The sequence below is a fragment of the Saimiri boliviensis genome, chromosome 13 (genome assembly GCF_048565385.1).
Source record: "Saimiri boliviensis isolate mSaiBol1 chromosome 13, mSaiBol1.pri, whole genome shotgun sequence".
Lineage (NCBI taxonomy): Eukaryota > Metazoa > Chordata > Mammalia > Primates > Cebidae > Saimiri > Saimiri boliviensis.
The window spans coordinates 106812866-106832318 of NC_133461.1; the positions used below are offsets into that span (position 1 = coordinate 106812866).

At 47.3% G+C, this 19453-nt stretch overlaps 4 protein-coding genes across 4 annotated transcripts; all 4 read right to left on the reverse strand.

Annotated features, from left to right (window-relative positions):
- Positions 1–275: 275 nt before the first annotated feature.
- On the reverse strand, positions 276–1874 carry LOC141580965 (ubiquitin carboxyl-terminal hydrolase 17-like protein 17). The gene has a single exon (XM_074384277.1). It carries the CDS (start codon positions 1872–1874, stop codon positions 276–278), a length of 1599 nt encoding a protein of 532 aa, XP_074240378.1.
- Positions 1875–4156: 2282 nt separating this feature from the next.
- Positions 4157–5755, reverse strand: LOC141580966 (ubiquitin carboxyl-terminal hydrolase 17-like protein 6). The gene has a single exon (XM_074384278.1). The coding sequence runs from the start codon at positions 5753–5755 to the stop codon at positions 4157–4159; it is 1599 nt and encodes a 532-aa protein (XP_074240379.1).
- Positions 5756–8037: 2282 nt separating this feature from the next.
- On the reverse strand, positions 8038–9636 carry LOC141580967 (ubiquitin carboxyl-terminal hydrolase 17-like protein 6). Its single transcript, XM_074384279.1, has one exon. It carries the CDS (start codon positions 9634–9636, stop codon positions 8038–8040), a length of 1599 nt encoding a protein of 532 aa, XP_074240380.1.
- A 6712-nt stretch (positions 9637–16348) lies between these two features.
- Positions 16349–18992, reverse strand: LOC141580968 (beta-defensin 109-like). The gene is made up of 2 exons (XM_074384280.1): positions 18811–18992; positions 16349–16696 (listed from the first exon to the last, which is right to left on the reverse strand). The coding sequence occupies exons 1-2, from the start codon at positions 18887–18889 to the stop codon at positions 16491–16493; spliced, it is 285 nt and encodes a 94-aa protein (XP_074240381.1). The 5' UTR covers positions 18890–18992; the 3' UTR covers positions 16349–16490.
- Positions 18993–19453: the final 461 nt, after the last annotated feature.

Sequence of the window (19453 nt, forward strand, 5' to 3'; positions counted from 1 at the left end):
GCTGGCTACATGGGATTCCAGGCAGGAAGGGAAGCTGCTCTCCAGGGTCTCTCAAGGGACCTATGGGGCCTGAGAGGAGGACCCAAGCCAGGCCCACCTTGGATAGAAAAAGAAATTTGGGCTGTGTGCGGTGGCTCATGCCTATAATCCCAGCACTTTGGGAGGCCGAGGCAGGTGGATCTCCTGAGGTCAGGAGTTCAACCAGCCTGGCCAACATGGTGAACCCTGTCTCATGTGCATGTGGGCCTGCGTGTGGGTCGGCACCTGCCCTGAGATCACTGGCACACAAGCAGAGCCCTCCTGCTGTGCTTGTTCTTCCCTTTGGATCTCCTGGCCCTCCCTTTCACACAAGCGAGCGTGCCAGTGTTGATGGACTCATGATCTGTCAGGTTCCCGGAGGAGTTGTTCAGCAGGGAGCTTCGCTGCTCAGGATGATGGTTTTTCATCCCACTCTTGCATTTCGATTGATGAATCACAAGTACATCGGGAGGCAGTGTCCATTCGACTTTTCTGATGTTGAACTCTGGCTTGGTTTTGTTTTGTTCTTGGAGGAATTTCCAGCTGTCTAAGGTGCTTTCGTCAGGGGCTGTTTCCTCCGCGCGCTCTTTCAAGTCAGGGACCTGGAGGCAGGGGTCCCTCTTGAGCTCTCCTTGAGCTGCTCCCCTGTGCGTGTCTTCAGCACCAAGGGCTCTTGGTTCCCTGCCTGTTGACACCGTCTCACCGTCTCTTTCCAATTCAGTCTTCTGGATGTAAAAGAGAACGTACGCCTGTTGATTCAGGGCTGACGTCACGCCACAGGCCGTGACCTCGGCATCATCCATTTGATACCACTGGGCATCCCCAGCTCCTGCTTTGACATAAGAGAAGTAATGTCCATTGTGGCAACTCCACCCAGCGTGGACCAGCACAGCATAAAGAACATAGAGAAGAGGTCCTGAGTTCTGCTGAGACATGTATGGCTGCATGTCAAGGCACTCAGGATATGGCACATTCTTGGCCAGTTTGTGGCCTGTGACCTGGGAGAATCTCTTCAAGACAAGAATGAGGACCTTGGGGGAAGTGTGTAAAGTTAACGACTTGGAGGCCGGCACCTTCTGGAGACAGAGACCACAATGATAGGCATTCTCTCCATTGAGTTCTTCAGGCTTCACCAGATGTTGCAAAGCTTGCTCTACACTCTGGGCTGCCTCGATATCCAGGGCGATGTCCAGGTAAGGGTCAAAGGTGTCTGAAGTGCCATGGCAGTGGAGACACTGGATTTGAGATCTCCAGTAGCCTCCAAATATTTGGTGGATGAGGGTGGTGTCCTCAGCGTGATCATCTAGCTGCTCGCGGCTGGGAAGGCTCGTCTTTTTCATGGCATTTAGAGTGAACATGAGAAATTCATGGGCATCTTCCTGCCTGCGTCTGTGGAAGCCAGCAGACAATGCCTGTGAAGGCTGGATGACGTGGCCAGGACGGTTGAGGGCCTGTGTCATGTGAGCTTGCATAGTACACAGCATACAGCCCTTCTGGCGATGGCAAGTTTGAGAGTGCTCCCCAGATAGCATGTACTTGGCAAGGGGTGGTGTGTATGTCAGGCACTGCAGGGAAGCATTCACATAGCAAGTATTTCCCATGTTCTGGAGCCCAGCCCCCACCGCAGCAGGTCTCCTGCTCCTCAGAGGAAGTTTCTCCCTGGGAGCCAGCTGTCTTGCTGGCTCAGGAGCCAAAGAATCAGAGAGGGCGACATGGGGCTCAGATGGAAATGATGACTTCTCAGGTGGAGACCTCGGCTTGAATTCGGCAACAGTTGCATCTGGCAGAGAAGATGTGAGTTTTGGAAAGTCATTGAAGTGCGACTCTCCTCCCAAGTGGAGTGAATCGGCCTCCATGGTGCCAGAAGTCCAGAAGTAAGGATCACCAGGTTTTGCTGCTGGGACAAGACACTTCCGCTTGCGAGAGAGCCTTCGAATGACAGGCTACCTGGCTGCACCAGCCCTTATATACCTAGCTCCCACCCAGAGGGATCATCACACCCGCCCATCAGGCACCCGATCCACCAATCAAATAGCAGCATCAATTAAGCTATGGGCCTCAGGGAATTTCCTCTTGTATTCCCCAGGGAATTCAGCGCACACAACCCACAGTCTGAATTATAGAACACCTGAAGCCGATTTACTTGTCAGGATGATGGGCAAATACAATAAGAGTGGAATCAGGTTAAGACAGCGGCCACTCATTGACCTTATATTATGGAAAATAAATGCCACAGAAGAATTAAGTACATATGAAACCGCGTGTTTGTGTGTGTGTGTGTGTGTGTGTGTGTATTGTATGTGTGTATTGTGTGTGTGTATTGTGTGTGTGCATTTGTGCATAAGGTTCTTTGTGCAAAACAGGCAAAACAACCCAATTTTCTCATGCATTCTCTCATCAATTGTTCAGGATCTGAGATCTTGCCTGAATTTCCAGTGACTTATTGTGGGGTCTACCTGCCGTTCCCACAGTTAACGCAAAATTTCATGCGGATGAAATTAGACATGGCCCTCCATGTCAGAGGGATAGAATTGGGGTGTGTCTTCAGGCCCTTTGTCTGACCAGGAATGAAGATCCGGGCTCTGTGGATTTTCTCCACATTTTTCAGACCGGTAGGAAACAGGGCAGAATTGAGGCCATGCGACAAGGCCTGGAGGTGAAAAGAAACAGGACCTGGCTCCAGGCACGTGACATGAGGATGATTGTAGGGAGCATGGTGGAATGAGAAGAGTGCGACCTTTGGCACAGTTTCTTTCACTTGCCTTTTCCAGGTGTGCTCAATCAGGAGACGTCCCGTGCCTGACAGACAGAGTCCTGTTGGAAGAAGTGAGCATGGCTGAGACGCATGCTCGACAGGGAGGAAAGAGCCCCCTTTTTCAGGAGAATCATCTCCAGAACCCTGAGATATCCAGAGGCTGTGGCTTCACACAAGACGCTGGAAGTTCTTATCTCTGGAGCCGGCACCTGGGGATCAATGTCCTTGAATGCTCCTGATTCTCGGGAAAGCCCAAGGGCTTTTGCACTGAAGTTTGCACATGTCACACAGAGACACTGTTAAGATGCACATTTGGATGCTTGAGCAGGGTTGTATCCAAGGGTCTGTGTCTCTATGGAGCCCTGAGTTCTGCCCTGGATAGCTTTCCTCTTGGGTAGATTGACTTTGATCATTGCGCCTAACGAGACGTTGATCTGTGATGATTCCCAGTCGAAGCACTTGTTGGTTTTGTGTCATTTGGATGAATTTCTATGAACCCCAGATTTGCCATGAAATGTAATCTGCAGAAACACAGGACAAAAGGGCCATTCTCCAAAATAGTTTGGACTGAAGCACTGGCACAGATCAACAAGTCTCCTTGCAACACAGAGATGGAGCTTCAAAGATGCAGCTTTCACAGCTGGACGCTTAACCCAGGGTCTATCCTGATGCCATGTTTTACATAGCAAATGCTATTTATTTGGGGGATTTCTCAGTTCATTTTAGTTTAATACACACACACTCCTGACATAGCAGTGGGAGAAGTTCCCATTTCAATTCATGTGAAATTGACAGCATCAATAGGCACCCTCTGTCTGTCTGTTCCCAGCATTATGTGGGTTCTGCCAAGGCCACCAGTTCTAGGTTGCCTGAGGTCCATTAAAAAAGCAATGTAAAAACACCAGGTCGGGGTAAAAAGGAAGAACATCCTTCTTCCAAACGCGTTCCTGTTTCTGCTATTCAGCGTTGGGAGAATGCTCCACAGATGTTTCACCTTAGCAAAATGTCAGCTTCTCGTGCCTACCAACAATTGACTCATGAAACACACCCCAAGGCAAAATAGTAAATACCATTTTCCTCACATGCAAACCTCAATGTGAAATATTCAGAAATTCACACTACTGTCATCTACTATGAACGTAAACAGACAGTCCCACCACAGGTTCAGAAGTGTCCTGACTCCAACACTCGATATTTCCCGTACGTGGGCTCATCTTGAAATGCAGGCATCACTCTCCAGTTTCCTCTCTTGCATAAACAGAAACCTGGGCTCCTTGTCCCTTGATGTAGGACTGACTGTATATGCTTGTGTGTGTGTGTGTGCGTGTGTGCACGCGCCCATGTGCACGTGGGCCTGCGTGTGGGTCGGCACCTGCCCTGAGATCACTGGCACACAAGCAGAGCCCTCCAGCTGTGCTTGTTCTTCCCTTTGGATCTCCCGGCCCTCCCTTTCACACAAGTGAGCGTGCCAGTGTTGATGGACTCATGATCTGTCAGGTTCCCGGAGGAGTTGTTCAGCAGGGAGCTTCGCTGCTCAGGATGATGGTTTTTCATCCCACTCTTGCATTTCGATTGATGAATCACAAGTGCATCGGGAGGCAGTGTCCATTCGACTTTTCTGATGTTGAACTCTGGCTTGGTTTTGTTTTGTTCTTGGAGGAATTTCCAGCTGTCTAAGTTGCTTTCGTCAGTGGCTCTTTCCTCCGCGCGCTCTTTCAAGTCAGGGACCTGGAGGCAGGGGTCCCTCTTGAGCTCTCCTTGAGCTGCTCCCCTGTGCGTGTCTTCAGCACCAAGGGCTCTTGGTTCCCTGCCTGTTGACACCGTCTCACCGTCTCTTTCCAATTCAGTCTTCTGGATGTAAAAGAGAACATACGCCTGTTGATTCAGGGCAGAAGTCACGCCACAGGCAGTGACCTTGGCATCATCCATTTTATACCACTGGGCATCCCCAGCTCCTGCTTTGACATAAGAGAAGTAATGTCCATTGTGGCAAGTCCACCCAGCGTGGACCAGCACAGCATAAAGAACATAGAGAAGAGGTCCTGAGTTCTGCTGAGACATGTACGGCTGCATGTCAAGGCACTCAGGATATGGCACATTCTTGGCCAGTTTGTGGCCTGTGACCTGGGAGAATCTCTTCAATACAAGAATGAGGACCTTGGGGGAGGTGTGTAAAGTTAACGACTTGGAGGCCGGCACCTTCTGGAGACAAATACCACAATGATAGGCATTCTCTCCATTGAGTTCTTCAGGCTTCACCAGATGTTGCAAAGCTTGCTCTACACTCTGGGCTGCCTCGATATCCAGGGCGATGTCCAGGTAAGGGTCAAAGGTGTCTGAAGTGCCATGGCAGTGGAGACACTGGATTTGAGATCTCCAGTAGCCTCCAAATATTTGGTGGATGAGGGTGGTGTCCTCAGCGTGATCATCTAGCTGCTCGCGGCTGGGAAGGCTCGTCTTTTTCATGGCATTTAGAGTGAACATGAGAAATTCATGGGCATCTTCCTGCCTGCGTCTGTGGAAGCCAGCAGACAATGCCTGTGAAGGCTGGATGACGTGGCCAGGACGGTTGAGGGCCTGTGTCATGTGAGCTTGCATAGTACACAGCATACAGCCCTTCTGGCGATGGCAAGTTTGAGAGTGCTCCCCAGATAGCATGTACTTGGCAAGGGGTGGTGTGTATGTCAGGCACTGCAGGGAAGCATTCACATAGCAAGTATTTCCCATGTTCTGGAGCCCAGCCCCCACCGCAGCAGGTCTCCTGCTCCTCAGAGGAAGTTTCTCCCTGGGAGCCAGCTGTCTTGCTGGCTCAGGAGCCAAAGAATCAGAGAGGGCGACATGGGGCTCAGATGGAAATGATGACTTCTCAGGTGGAGACCTCGGCTTGAATTCGGCAACAGTTGCATCTGGCAGAGAAGATGTGAGTTTTGGAAAGTCATTGAAGTGCGACTCTCCTCCCAAGTGGAGTGAATCGGCCTCCATGGTGCCAGAAGTCCAGAAGTAAGGATCACCAGGTTTTGCTGCTGGGACAAGACACTTCCGCTTGCGAGAGAGCCTTCGAATGACAGGCTACCTGGCTGCACCAGCCCTTATATACCTAGCTCCCACCCAGAGGGATCATCACACCCGCCCATCAGGCACCCGATCCACCAATCAAATAGCAGCATCAATTAAGCTATGGGCCTCAGGGAATTTCCTCTTGTATTCCCCAGGGAATTCAGCGCACACAACCCACAGTCTGAATTATAGAACACCTGAAGCCGATTTACTTGTCAGGATGATGGGCAAATACAATAAGAGTGGAATCAGGTTAAGACAGCGGCCACTCATTGACCTTATATTATGGAAAATAAATGCCACAGAAGAATTAAGTACATATGAAACCGCGTGTTTGTGTGTGTGTGTGTGTGTGTGTGTGTATTGTATGTGTGTATTGTGTGTGTGTATTGTGTGTGTGCATTTGTGCATAAGGTTCTTTGTGCAAAACAGGCAAAACAACCCAATTTTCTCATGCATTCTCTCATCAATTGTTCAGGATCTGAGATCTTGCCTGAATTTCCAGTGACTTATTGTGGGGTCTACCTGCCGTTCCCACAGTTAACGCAAAATTTCATGCGGATGAAATTAGACATGGCCCTCCATGTCAGAGGGATAGAATTGGGGTGTGTCTTCAGGCCCTTTGTCTGACCAGGAATGAAGATCCGGGCTCTGTGGATTTTCTCCACATTTTTCAGACCGGTAGGAAACAGGGCAGAATTGAGGCCATGCGACAAGGCCTGGAGGTGAAAAGAAACAGGACCTGGCTCCAGGCACGTGACATGAGGATGATTGTAGGGAGCATGGTGGAATGAGAAGAGTGCGACCTTTGGCACAGTTTCTTTCACTTGCCTTTTCCAGGTGTGCTCAATCAGGAGACGTCCCGTGCCTGACAGACAGAGTCCTGTTGGAAGAAGTGAGCATGGCTGAGACGCATGCTCGACAGGGAGGAAAGAGCCCCCTTTTTCAGGAGAATCATCTCCAGAACCCTGAGATATCCAGAGGCTGTGGCTTCACACAAGACGCTGGAAGTTCTTATCTCTGGAGCCGGCACCTGGGGATCAATGTCCTTGAATGCTCCTGATTCTCGGGAAAGCCCAAGGGCTTTTGCACTGAAGTTTGCACATGTCACACAGAGACACTGTTAAGATGCACATTTGGATGCTTGAGCAGGGTTGTATCCAAGGGTCTGTGTCTCTATGGAGCCCTGAGTTCTGCCCTGGATAGCTTTCCTCTTGGGTAGATTGACTTTGATCATTGCGCCTAACGAGACGTTGATCTGTGATGATTCCCAGTCGAAGCACTTGTTGGTTTTGTGTCATTTGGATGAATTTCTATGAACCCCAGATTTGCCATGAAATGTAATCTGCAGAAACACAGGACAAAAGGGCCATTCTCCAAAATAGTTTGGACTGAAGCACTGGCACAGATCAACAAGTCTCCTTGCAACACAGAGATGGAGCTTCAAAGATGCAGCTTTCACAGCTGGACGCTTAACCCAGGGTCTATCCTGATGCCATGTTTTACATAGCAAATGCTATTTATTTGGGGGATTTCTCAGTTCATTTTAGTTTAATACACACACACTCCTGACATAGCAGTGGGAGAAGTTCCCATTTCAATTCATGTGAAATTGACAGCATCAATAGGCACCCTCTGTCTGTCTGTTCCCAGCATTATGTGGGTTCTGCCAAGGCCACCAGTTCTAGGTTGCCTGAGGTCCATTAAAAAAGCAATGTAAAAACACCAGGTCGGGGTAAAAAGGAAGAACATCCTTCTTCCAAACGCGTTCCTGTTTCTGCTATTCAGCGTTGGGAGAATGCTCCACAGATGTTTCACCTTAGCAAAATGTCAGCTTCTCGTGCCTACCAACAATTGACTCATGAAACACACCCCAAGGCAAAATAGTAAATACCATTTTCCTCACATGCAAACCTCAATGTGAAATATTCAGAAATTCACACTACTGTCATCTACTATGAACGTAAACAGACAGTCCCACCACAGGTTCAGAAGTGTCCTGACTCCAACACTCGATATTTCCCGTACGTGGGCTCATCTTGAAATGCAGGCATCACTCTCCAGTTTCCTCTCTTGCATAAACAGAAACCTGGGCTCCTTGTCCCTTGATGTAGGACTGACTGTATATGCTTGTGTGTGTGTGTGTGCGTGTGTGCACGCGCCCATGTGCACGTGGGCCTGCGTGTGGGTCGGCACCTGCCCTGAGATCACTGGCACACAAGCAGAGCCCTCCAGCTGTGCTTGTTCTTCCCTTTGGATCTCCCGGCCCTCCCTTTCACACAAGTGAGCGTGCCAGTGTTGATGGACTCATGATCTGTCAGGTTCCCGGAGGAGTTGTTCAGCAGGGAGCTTCGCTGCTCAGGATGATGGTTTTTCATCCCACTCTTGCATTTCGATTGATGAATCACAAGTGCATCGGGAGGCAGTGTCCATTCGACTTTTCTGATGTTGAACTCTGGCTTGGTTTTGTTTTGTTCTTGGAGGAATTTCCAGCTGTCTAAGTTGCTTTCGTCAGTGGCTCTTTCCTCCGCGCGCTCTTTCAAGTCAGGGACCTGGAGGCAGGGGTCCCTCTTGAGCTCTCCTTGAGCTGCTCCCCTGTGCGTGTCTTCAGCACCAAGGGCTCTTGGTTCCCTGCCTGTTGACACCGTCTCACCGTCTCTTTCCAATTCAGTCTTCTGGATGTAAAAGAGAACATACGCCTGTTGATTCAGGGCAGAAGTCACGCCACAGGCAGTGACCTTGGCATCATCCATTTTATACCACTGGGCATCCCCAGCTCCTGCTTTGACATAAGAGAAGTAATGTCCATTGTGGCAAGTCCACCCAGCGTGGACCAGCACAGCATAAAGAACATAGAGAAGAGGTCCTGAGTTCTGCTGAGACATGTACGGCTGCATGTCAAGGCACTCAGGATATGGCACATTCTTGGCCAGTTTGTGGCCTGTGACCTGGGAGAATCTCTTCAATACAAGAATGAGGACCTTGGGGGAGGTGTGTAAAGTTAACGACTTGGAGGCCGGCACCTTCTGGAGACAAATACCACAATGATAGGCATTCTCTCCATTGAGTTCTTCAGGCTTCACCAGATGTTGCAAAGCTTGCTCTACACTCTGGGCTGCCTCGATATCCAGGGCGATGTCCAGGTAAGGGTCAAAGGTGTCTGAAGTGCCATGGCAGTGGAGACACTGGATTTGAGATCTCCAGTAGCCTCCAAATATTTGGTGGATGAGGGTGGTGTCCTCAGCGTGATCATCTAGCTGCTCGCGGCTGGGAAGGCTCGTCTTTTTCATGGCATTTAGAGTGAACATGAGAAATTCATGGGCATCTTCCTGCCTGCGTCTGTGGAAGCCAGCAGACAATGCCTGTGAAGGCTGGATGACGTGGCCAGGACGGTTGAGGGCCTGTGTCATGTGAGCTTGCATAGTACACAGCATACAGCCCTTCTGGCGATGGCAAGTTTGAGAGTGCTCCCCAGATAGCATGTACTTGGCAAGGGGTGGTGTGTATGTCAGGCACTGCAGGGAAGCATTCACATAGCAAGTATTTCCCATGTTCTGGAGCCCAGCCCCCACCGCAGCAGGTCTCCTGCTCCTCAGAGGAAGTTTCTCCCTGGGAGCCAGCTGTCTTGCTGGCTCAGGAGCCAAAGAATCAGAGAGGGCGACATGGGGCTCAGATGGAAATGATGACTTCTCAGGTGGAGACCTCGGCTTGAATTCGGCAACAGCTGCATCTGGCAGAGAAGATGTGAGTTTTGGAAAGTCATTGAAGTGCGACTCTCCTCCCAAGTGGAGTGAACCGGCCTCCATGGTGCCAGAAGTCCAGAAGTAAGGATCACCAGGTTTTGCTGCTGGGACAAGACACTTCCTCTTGCGAGAGAGCCTTCGAATGACAGGCTACCTGGCTGCACCAGCCCTTATATACCTAGCTCCCACCCAGAGGGATCATCACACCCGCCCATCAGGCACCCGATCCACCAATCAAATAGCAGCATCAATTAAGCTATGGGCCTCAGGGAATTTCCTCTTGTATTCCCCAGGGAATTCAGCGCACACAGCCCACAGTCTGAATTATAGAACACCTGAAGCCGATTTACTTGTCAGGATGATGGGCAAACACAATAAGAGTGGAATCAGGTTAAGACAGCGGCCACTCATTGACCTTATTTTATGGAAAATAAATGCCACAGAAGAATTAAGTACATATGAAACCGCGTGTTTGTGTGTGTGTGTGTGTGTGTGTTTATTGTATGTGTGTATTGTGTGTGTGTATTTGTGTGCGTCTGTGCATAAGGTTCTTTGTGTGTTTGTGTCTGGGATGTATGTGTGTGTGTGTGTGTGTATGTGTCTGTATGTGTGTGTGTTTTGAAAATTCCTTTGCAAAGCATGTGCATTTAAGAAATTTAATTATCCTTCAGCGACTGAAGGACAAGAAGTTGAAACCGCAGTACAGTAATCAACAAGTAATTAAGGCATATTCCTTACCTTAATTATATAGTGAGACGGATGGAGTCCAACAGACAGGAGCAAGGATCACCTGGTTTCTGCTGGGACCTGCCTGCTGCAGCAAGATGCTTCCTCTTGGGAGAGAGCCTTCAAATGATGGGCTATCTTGCCCTGCCAGCCCTTGTATACTTATCTCCTGCCTGGTGGGATCACCAAACCCACCTATCACGTACTGGGTCCACCAATCAATGAACAGCACACAATCAAGCTATGGGCCTCAGGGCCTGTCCTCTGGCATTCCTCAGGCAATTAAATGGACACAGCCCAGGTAATGAATTATAGAGCACCTGAAGCAGATTTACTTATCAGGATGATGGGCAAATATAGTAAGTGTGGAACCAGGAAGGGATGGTGGCTACACATTTGTTTTATTTCATGGAAAACAATTTCAGGGAAGATTTCTGTACCTATTGAACAGTGTATTTTTTTTTTTTTTTTTTTTTTGCCAGTGTGTGTGTGTGTCAGCCTGGACATGTGTCTGTATGTGTGTTTGTGTGTTCAGTATTTTTGTAAGCATATGCATCTGGGAGATATGGTCATCTTTTCAGTGACTGAAGGACAAGATGTTAGAAGTACGGTTTCTGATTTGACTATACTCAACAAATTACCATAATGAACACAGCATATTCTTTGCCTTAAGAAAGCAAGATGTAATCAAATAGACATTCCTTCGATAACCTTCGTTTGGAAGGCTAATTGATTCTCTATCAGGGTGCAATGACCTGGCAGTGGGAACAAGACAAGTCTTTGCAATGGTCTTGTGGAAGCTAGATACTGAAATAATCAAGTGTCGAGTGGGTCTACTGCCTTAATATGTCGAAACATGCAGTGAAGATTGATGAAATTTTCAATGCACAAAGCAGACCAGGAAACACCTTCCAGAAAACATGCAATTACCAAGACTAACTGATGACATCCACTGAAGTTATGACTGCAAGTAAAGAGAAATGTTCCTTAAAGTTTATATTTCAGTGTTTCTGACATATGATGGCAACTTTAAAAAACGCAAAATAATAAAAACTTGACCAATCCATCGGTATCAAAATGAAAACTTTCGATGTATTACAGAACTAATGAAAGTTCAGACAACATAACTCAGAGCATGGGAGATAATATTTCACTGCATATCTGATAATGAATTAACATTCAATAGAGAGAAAATAAAAACTTCCAAAACTTGACAAAAGCAAACAACCAATATGACACACTGGAAAGTTCTGGGTGACCGTAGTGAGGCCCTGTCTGAAGAAGCAATAAACAATCAGTTGTTCAGGATCTGAGATGTTGCTTCAATTTCTAGTTACTCTTTGTGCTGTGGACCCGCAATTACCACATTTACTGTAAAATTTCATGCTGCTGAATGTAGACCTGTGACATAATATCAGAGGCACAGAATTGTGGTGTGTCTCCAGGCCCTTTGACTTATCAGGAATGAAGATCCTGGCTGTGTGGATTTTCTTAATATTTTTCAGACAGTAAGAAACTGGTAGAATTTAAGCCATGCGATAAGATTTTGAGGTGTAAAGAAACAGTCCCTGGCTCAGGGCTCATGAAATTAGGATCAGTTTTAGGAAGGACAGTGGAATGGGAAGAGTGCGACCTTTGGCACAGTTTCTTTCACTTGTCTTGTCGTGTGTCAGGTGTGCTCAATGAGGAGGCATCTCATTCCTGATGGACTGAGTCCCGGAAAAAGAAATGAATGCTGCCAAGACTGAACGGGGAGGAAGGAGCCACAGTTTTCAGGAGAAAGATCTCCAGAACCATGAGAAATCCAGATGCCATGGCTTCACACAAGACGCTGGAGGTTGTAATCTCTGGAGCCGGGACCTGGGCATCAGTGTCCTTTCACGCTCCTAACTGATTCCCAGGTGAGCCCAAAGGACAACGTGTCTGCAGGTTGTGCTCATCGCACTGAAGTTTGCACGTGTCGCACAGAGACACTGTGAATATGCACATTTGGATGCTTGAGCAGGGTTGTACTCAAGATTCTGTGTTTCTATGGAGCCCTGAGTTCTACCGTGGACATGTTTACTCTTGGGTAGGTAAACTTTGATCACTGTACCTAATGAGAAATTGATCTGTGATGATTCCAAATTGAAGCACCTGTTGATTTTGTGCTATTTGGATGATTTTTGTTAATATTTAAATGGAAGGCCGGAGACAGTGGCTCATGTCTGTAATTCCTGTACGTTAGGAGGCCAAGTTGGGTGGATCACCTGAGGTCAGGAGTTCGAGACCAGCCTGGCCAACATGGTGAAACTTCGTTTCTACTAAATATATATATTTTAAAATTAGCTCTGCATAGTGGCAAGCACCTGTAATCCCAGTGTCTCGGGAGGCTGAGGCCGGTGATTCACTCGAGCTCAGGAGGCAGGGGTGGCAGTGAGCCGAGATTTTGCCACTGCCCTCTAGCGTGGGTAACAAGAGCAAAACTCTGTCTCAAAAAGAAAAATTTAAAAGGAGTTTCTAGCCCCAGATTGAGCATGAAATGTCATAAGCAAATACACAAAACGAAGGGGCCATTCTCCAAAATAATTTCCTCGGAAACACCACCAAAGATTAATAAGTCTCATTACAGGGCTAAGATTGTGCTTCAAAGATGCAGCTTTCACAGCTGGACACTTGATTTCAGAATTTTCCCTAATGCCATTTTTTTACACACCATATGCAATTGATTTCAGAACTGTCTTGTCCATTCAATCAGGCAAGTGTACTATGGGCACCGCCCTTGTCTGTCAGCATCTCCCAGGGTTTCTGCCTGGCTGCACCTTTTTGCTGTACAAGCTCAGATCCCCAACTTGGGCTGCTCACAACACTCACCACCATAGATATTTTGCCAGAAGACCACATCTAACCATGTGTGAGCTTCTGCATATGAACCCCCACCAATGTGCGTCCACACAAAGTATTCTCCCACTGTCACAGGCATGCACATTCACGGACCACACTGTGCTGTGAATGAGCATGGACCTGCTGCTACAGTGAAGAGCTTTTACTGGACCCTCCATTGGAGTTTTGTTGCTACAGGCCAGGCAATTTCAGCCTCTCCATCCCATAGATGCTTAACTGGGCCGGGCCAGATAACAAACTCTGGGAAACTACCAACCGTATCCTCCTGTTCGGAGTGATGAGTTTCCCAGGTTCCATTTGGGTCCAAAGATGCCGTCCAGGAACCAGGGACTGGAGTCAAAAACCTTAGAAATCGACATGGTGTTCTATTCTGCTGCAGCTGAGCTGGCACTTAAACCACGTGACACAGATGTTCTCACTCTTCCTTCCCCTTTACCGGCAGAGGAGCCTCAGCCTGTGGCCACCATCACCACAATTCCATGGAGAGCACTGCCAGGCTACTGCTGATGTTCAGTGAAGGCCAAAGAGCTCTTCAGTCAGCTGAATGTGGCCAGGCCTGGGATGCACTTTTTCAGGGCAGTTGGCTCCCCTCTGGCCCAGGACACGTCCAGAAACGCCATCCATGAGTCTAGTCCTGAAATCAAGGATCCCAAGAGCCTGCTTCATGCACTACTATTCCGTGGCAGAGTTCTTACCTAAGGTGTACAGCGGAGTCACCTTTACACTTCCCTCTGCTTTTCTCAAGCAGAAGGATTCTCTATTCACAGCCCCCACAGCTGGGAATGTGCTCATTCTCAGCTGCAGTCAGCTGGTAGTCCCATGTTTCTGAGTCTCAGCCAAGGCCCACAGCATACTACCTGGATACTGCTGTTGGTTCTTCAGGGTTCATGGGCTTTTTCGTCCGTAGATTAGAAACACTGCCAGTACTGAGTCCTTTCTTTCAGGGCAGCAGGTTTCTTTCTGGCCCAGGAAGTGTCTAGAAGTGTCATCCAGAAGCAAGTGTCTGCAACGGGAACCTCATGACCTCATGACCCTATGACCCTGACCAGCGCCCTATCCTACTGTGGCTCAGCTGACCTCCAAGGTGCAAGACAAGGTCCTTTTTACTTTTTCTTCTGATCTCCTCTAACAGACGGAAGGGGTATCTTGTGGAGCTGCAAGCTGTGCTGTCTGGGGTTGTGGGACAGGTAATGCCAGTACTCCTTTAGCTGTCCTGGCTGGCGTCTCAGTAGGTTGTACGGCCGCTCACCTCTGTGTACTGGCTCTGCGCACAGTACTACTGTGTCTGCCGTAGTGAATGAGATGGAAAGTAAGTCTCCATTCTCCAAGACCCTTCTTGAGCATCAAGGCTGCCCTACTGCTGGGGTCTAGCCCCAGACTTTCCTTGCTGAGCCAAGCATGCATAGGTTCCTCTGCTGGAAAACAAAAATAAAAACTAACAACTCCCCACAGTGGAGTGTTCTGGGACTCAAGACTCTCTATATTATTTTGCCCCCAGGGTGCTTCCTTGATGTGATGCACTTCCTCTTTCCTCGGAGCAGGAGTCCCTGACATCCAGATGACTGTGAATGCTGCTGTTCCTCTGGAGCTAGCCACCCAGTGGGGCTGCCACACAGCAGGCCATGCTGGAGAATGTCTGCAATGGATCCAGGGATGTAATCTATCCTCAAGTCTCCCAGCAGTGTGCATCAGCAGCTGATCAGATCGGGGTGGCAGGGGAGTCACATAGACTCTGAGAGATTCCTTGGTTAAACGTAGCCCTAGTGTGTTGAATTTCTCAAATGCCAGTTGTAGTAGTAATGAACTCATCACATGGATAGACTCAGGGCCACCTGGTTAGCCAGAGTGATGTAGGCAATGGTAAGACTTGTGGCCACTCACAGATTTTCTCCTTCCTGGGTGCTCTGCTATTCTACTGCAGATGCGGTAATGGACTGTGTCAGATGACCTTCAGCCAGAGGTGGCAGTTGGGAAAGACTGCCAGCTGTGGTGGTAGTGGTGAGATTTTGACTTGCCTTATGTTACCCATGGGAGGTACTCCAGTGTCTCAGGAAGTGGGTGGAGCCAGAGAGTTCCTAAAAGTTTCCTCTGTTACTTGTGTTAATCTACCAGGGAGGGTGGTTGAGCAAACCAGGTGGGAACTGGAGCAGGTGAGGCCATGCTCTGGCTCTCTCCATGTGGGACAAGCTGTGGCTCCAGTGGGAATTGGACGGCCGTTCTTGGGCCACTGGGATACTTTTCCAGAGGAGAGTGAAGCTGTCTCTGCCTCTGTACAAGGAGAGTCCACATGAAGAACCGGGAGTAGCAGGTTGGCAGTAAGTTCCACCCAGCTCCCACACACTTGGCAAGGCAGGCCTCACACCCACAGTGTTCCGCTGGGAGTAGCTAGCTAAGTTTCAGGAAGTCTGCATTCAGAACGCAAAACTGATACCATAAGCCCTTCCTATGGAGATAGCAATGGCAGCCTTCAGGCCACACCCCTCCTGGTCCACCTGCAGAGCAGGGACACCCAGCTCCTATGCTCCCTGCTGCAGCACAATACCCACTCACCCCTCGGTTCTGGCCTGGGGAGTTTGTCCCCACTCAAGATTATATCAAAACTTTCAGCTGGGAAGTTCTCTCAACCTGTGACCACCGTCTGAGTTAGCGGGCAGACTTCTGGGAGGTCCTCTCTGAAGTGGAATCAGGAATGGCTTCCCTCCATCCTGCCAGAGACCGGCAGACTCAAAGCACATCCTAATGCCGCTCTGCACATACTCCCCACTCTTCACTAAACCAGGTCCAGCGTTGGGTAGGGTTCAGGCCTTCCCCCATGGCCTGGTTTGATAGGTTTCCCAGTGGAACTGTGTGTCTTAGAGTCAGTTTACTCCCATCTAACACCCCAGGCACTTAAAATGTTCCGCTAGCTCATGGTGTAAGCTGCATCCTGCTGCTTCTTTCAAAGGGTCTGTGGCTTATTTCAATTTTCCTGTGAAGTTCCTGTGATGTTTCTCGAAAGAAGTTCACAGTGTGAACGTCTACACACAGTTTTGTCTTTCCAAGTGGGAGAGGCAGGCCAACAAAATGCCTTCAATCCACTACCTTGGAAAACACAAGTAACAGTTTCGTCACTTTTAAAGGTTTGTTAAGGTCTGTTAATGACTCATGGGAGAATAGTACTTGGGTATATTTGAAATTAACGTTTACTCATTTGCACTGATAAGTGAAAATAGAAGATAGTTATCAAGATGGAAGTACTGAATATGTATATTTTAATATTCTTGGATGCAAAAACTTCACTTCTGATGTATTTTTATTTTAGGTCAGTTTCATTTCACCTTCGGTTTAAGAGGTTCTTGGTAATCTGACATGATAAGTGGTGTTGGAATTGGCATTGCAATCCACCATGCTCTACAGCACTTCATCCTTCTTCGGCAGGCACCGACTGCATCTTCTATTACTTTGCAGATATCTCTTCTGCAAACCCCACCCAAATTGAGACAATGACCTTCAGCAGGACCCAAACCACTTCTTACTGCAGAAAAGAAGATCCAGCAAGATGTTTAGTCCACAAAGAGAATGTAAATCCATAAACACTCTTAAGAAACAGAATGACTTCAGTATGAGCATTTTTATGTGGGAGCTCTTAGCATCGCTGCTGCTCATATGTCAGGGGCACATGCAGGTTAAGAGAGGTAGCAGTTCCCATCCTGGTTTGGCACAACAGTCATTGTAGTTTTCATGGAAAACGGATGTGAGAGGGGACGGTACATCTTCGTCCTTTTCTCGGGGTTTTCTGTCAGGAATGGCTGCTGCTTACCCCAGTGGCAAAAAATGCCAGTGTCCTCTGCCAGAACGGGTTACTGAGGGTCATAGCGGTTTCCACCTTGTGGCTGATACGGATCGTCTCTTTCTCCTTTTTTTGTTTCTAGCCTAGCCAAAAAAGATGGTTCTGGCATCTCAGGTGTGTGATTTCACTAGTTGCTTTTTCCATGTGGCTATTCTTTTGTTTTGTTGTGTTCTCTCTCTCTGTCTCTCTCTCTCTCTCCCCACTGTGTTGCAATGGCTTCTTAAATGGTCCCTCGAACCCTCCCAGGGCTGTTTTGCTTTGTACATAGCTATACAATTTGGTGGTGATCTTTTTGTTTCCTGTAGCAGAGTAGTGTTTATAATATACTACTATATACTATAGTATATATAATATACTAATAGACTTCATCAAGTTATTTAAATCTGCCTTAGAAAGGGGAGAATTGAAAATAATATTAGCAGTGCATCCTGGTAAACATTTAAAAAATAATGAGAAATATATTGCCCTTACAAAGTCAAAGTTTGTCTGAATACAACCCATATAGCAATTTCATTATAAATAGCCCTATTAAAGTCAGAAGGAAAAGAAGAAAGCCTGCTGTCAATGCTGTGTTAATATAGTTCGAAATGTTTTGGACAATGCCATATGCGGTAAGAAGAGAAGACAGGGGAGACTTGAGCCTATCGTTTTTTCTATCCTCTGTACCTCCCCAAATACCACTGGAATGATGTAATATGTTTTGAAGAATCTATAGTAGTGCCCCAAATCATAGAACACTATCAATGCATCTTAATCTGAGATATGCCCAAAAGATACAAAATTGGTGTGAATAGAATGAAAGAAAGATTTAGGCTTTTGTCCATGACTACAAGTCAGCTGCTCTCCAGCGACTACTGCTATAGAACCAATATATTTTAGAGGATCTCTTTGAAACATTTCTATTCTTGAAAATGGTTAGGCAAGTTCTTAAAATATCCCCTCTTTCAAACACAAAAATACTCTGTGAACTGGAGCTTCAGCACTGGGCGCTTTGTACTGGCTAGCTGATGGAAGCGGGTGAGGGTTTCCCGGAAGATATTCTGGGAAGATCTGCTATTATCAGCAATGCGAATGGGGGTACTACTGACTCTTGGGCCATCGGGAATTCCAGTGTGTTAATGCAGAAGCTCCTATGTTGAGATAAAGCATTGAGTCATTTTCGCAGAAGAAGTGTGGATGATAGCATTCCCATTTTAGACCATAGAATAATGGCAGATTAAGGATGAGCAGTGAGTTCAGCATTAAAAATGATCAGGTAGGCAAGACACCATGAATAAAAGTTAGTAACAGAAACAGCATATGTGGACCCTCAAGAACTAAATGTATTGAAATTTGTAATGTGGAGAAATAATTAGGCAGCTACGTATCAATTGTTTAAAGAAACAATCTACTATGACAAAGCTGTAAAGTTCAGACCTGTCATATCTAATTGCCTGCATACGAATGTTCATGCCCCACCGAGGCATCCCATTGAGGTCGCATTCCCTTGTATCCTTACTTTGTATTTTGAGATGCCTTGGTGAGGCATGGAAATTAAATGTGGGCAGTTATATTTGACAGGGTTGAATTTCAGCAGCATCCATTATTATATCCATTCACTAGGTCAAAAGACATGGATAGAAACTGATCAACAGGTGCTACTGCTAAATGAGTCTCTTTTCTATTTTTCCCTATTATAATCCTAGTAAAGCTGTATATATGAGATTCCTGAACCCACAAGACTCATTCTAGGATCTCGTCTGGCCAGAGACACAGCCTTCGAATCTGCCAAACTTTATCATAATCAGCTACCAACTTACCTGGGGATGAGAGAATCGAAAAAAGAAGGACAATAAAGAGAAGCAAATGGAATCTCATGGCTGAAGGGCCAGCATCCATGCGGGTTGAGCCTGGACTTTCTGGGCATGGTGGGTCTGTGCCTATTTATGATGTTCTCTGGGTGTGTGATTTGTTCTTGGTTAGCAGAGCCTAACGAAAAGAGAATAACTAAGTCTCCCACAGGACATTTCCAGGGACACAAAAGTACATAAATATGGGCATATCTCAATGGATGAGAAAGCAGATTAATATTATTTAGTTCCCAAAGACTCCGGATGTCTTTCTTGTCAGCTGCTTTCTTTACTATTTTCTACATGCACGGGCAACATCATCGATCCTACTTTATACATCTATTGTTTGCCAGGCAATATCGTAGGAACTAGAAGTGCATGGAGTACTTCATGGTAAGATCATGGGAGAAAAAATGTGAAATGGCTTCATGCAGTAACATATGTAAAAGATACAAAAATCCAAAATAGATCATTGTTATAGTAGCAGTTTCCTTTACTGAAAGGGAGCGAATAAAAGGATGTCGGGAGAAGCATCATGTAACGGATTATACAGAATGTGCTTGAAAAGAGTTTGGTGTTTTCTTGCGTGCGGGAAGAGCAATACGTGGAGTTC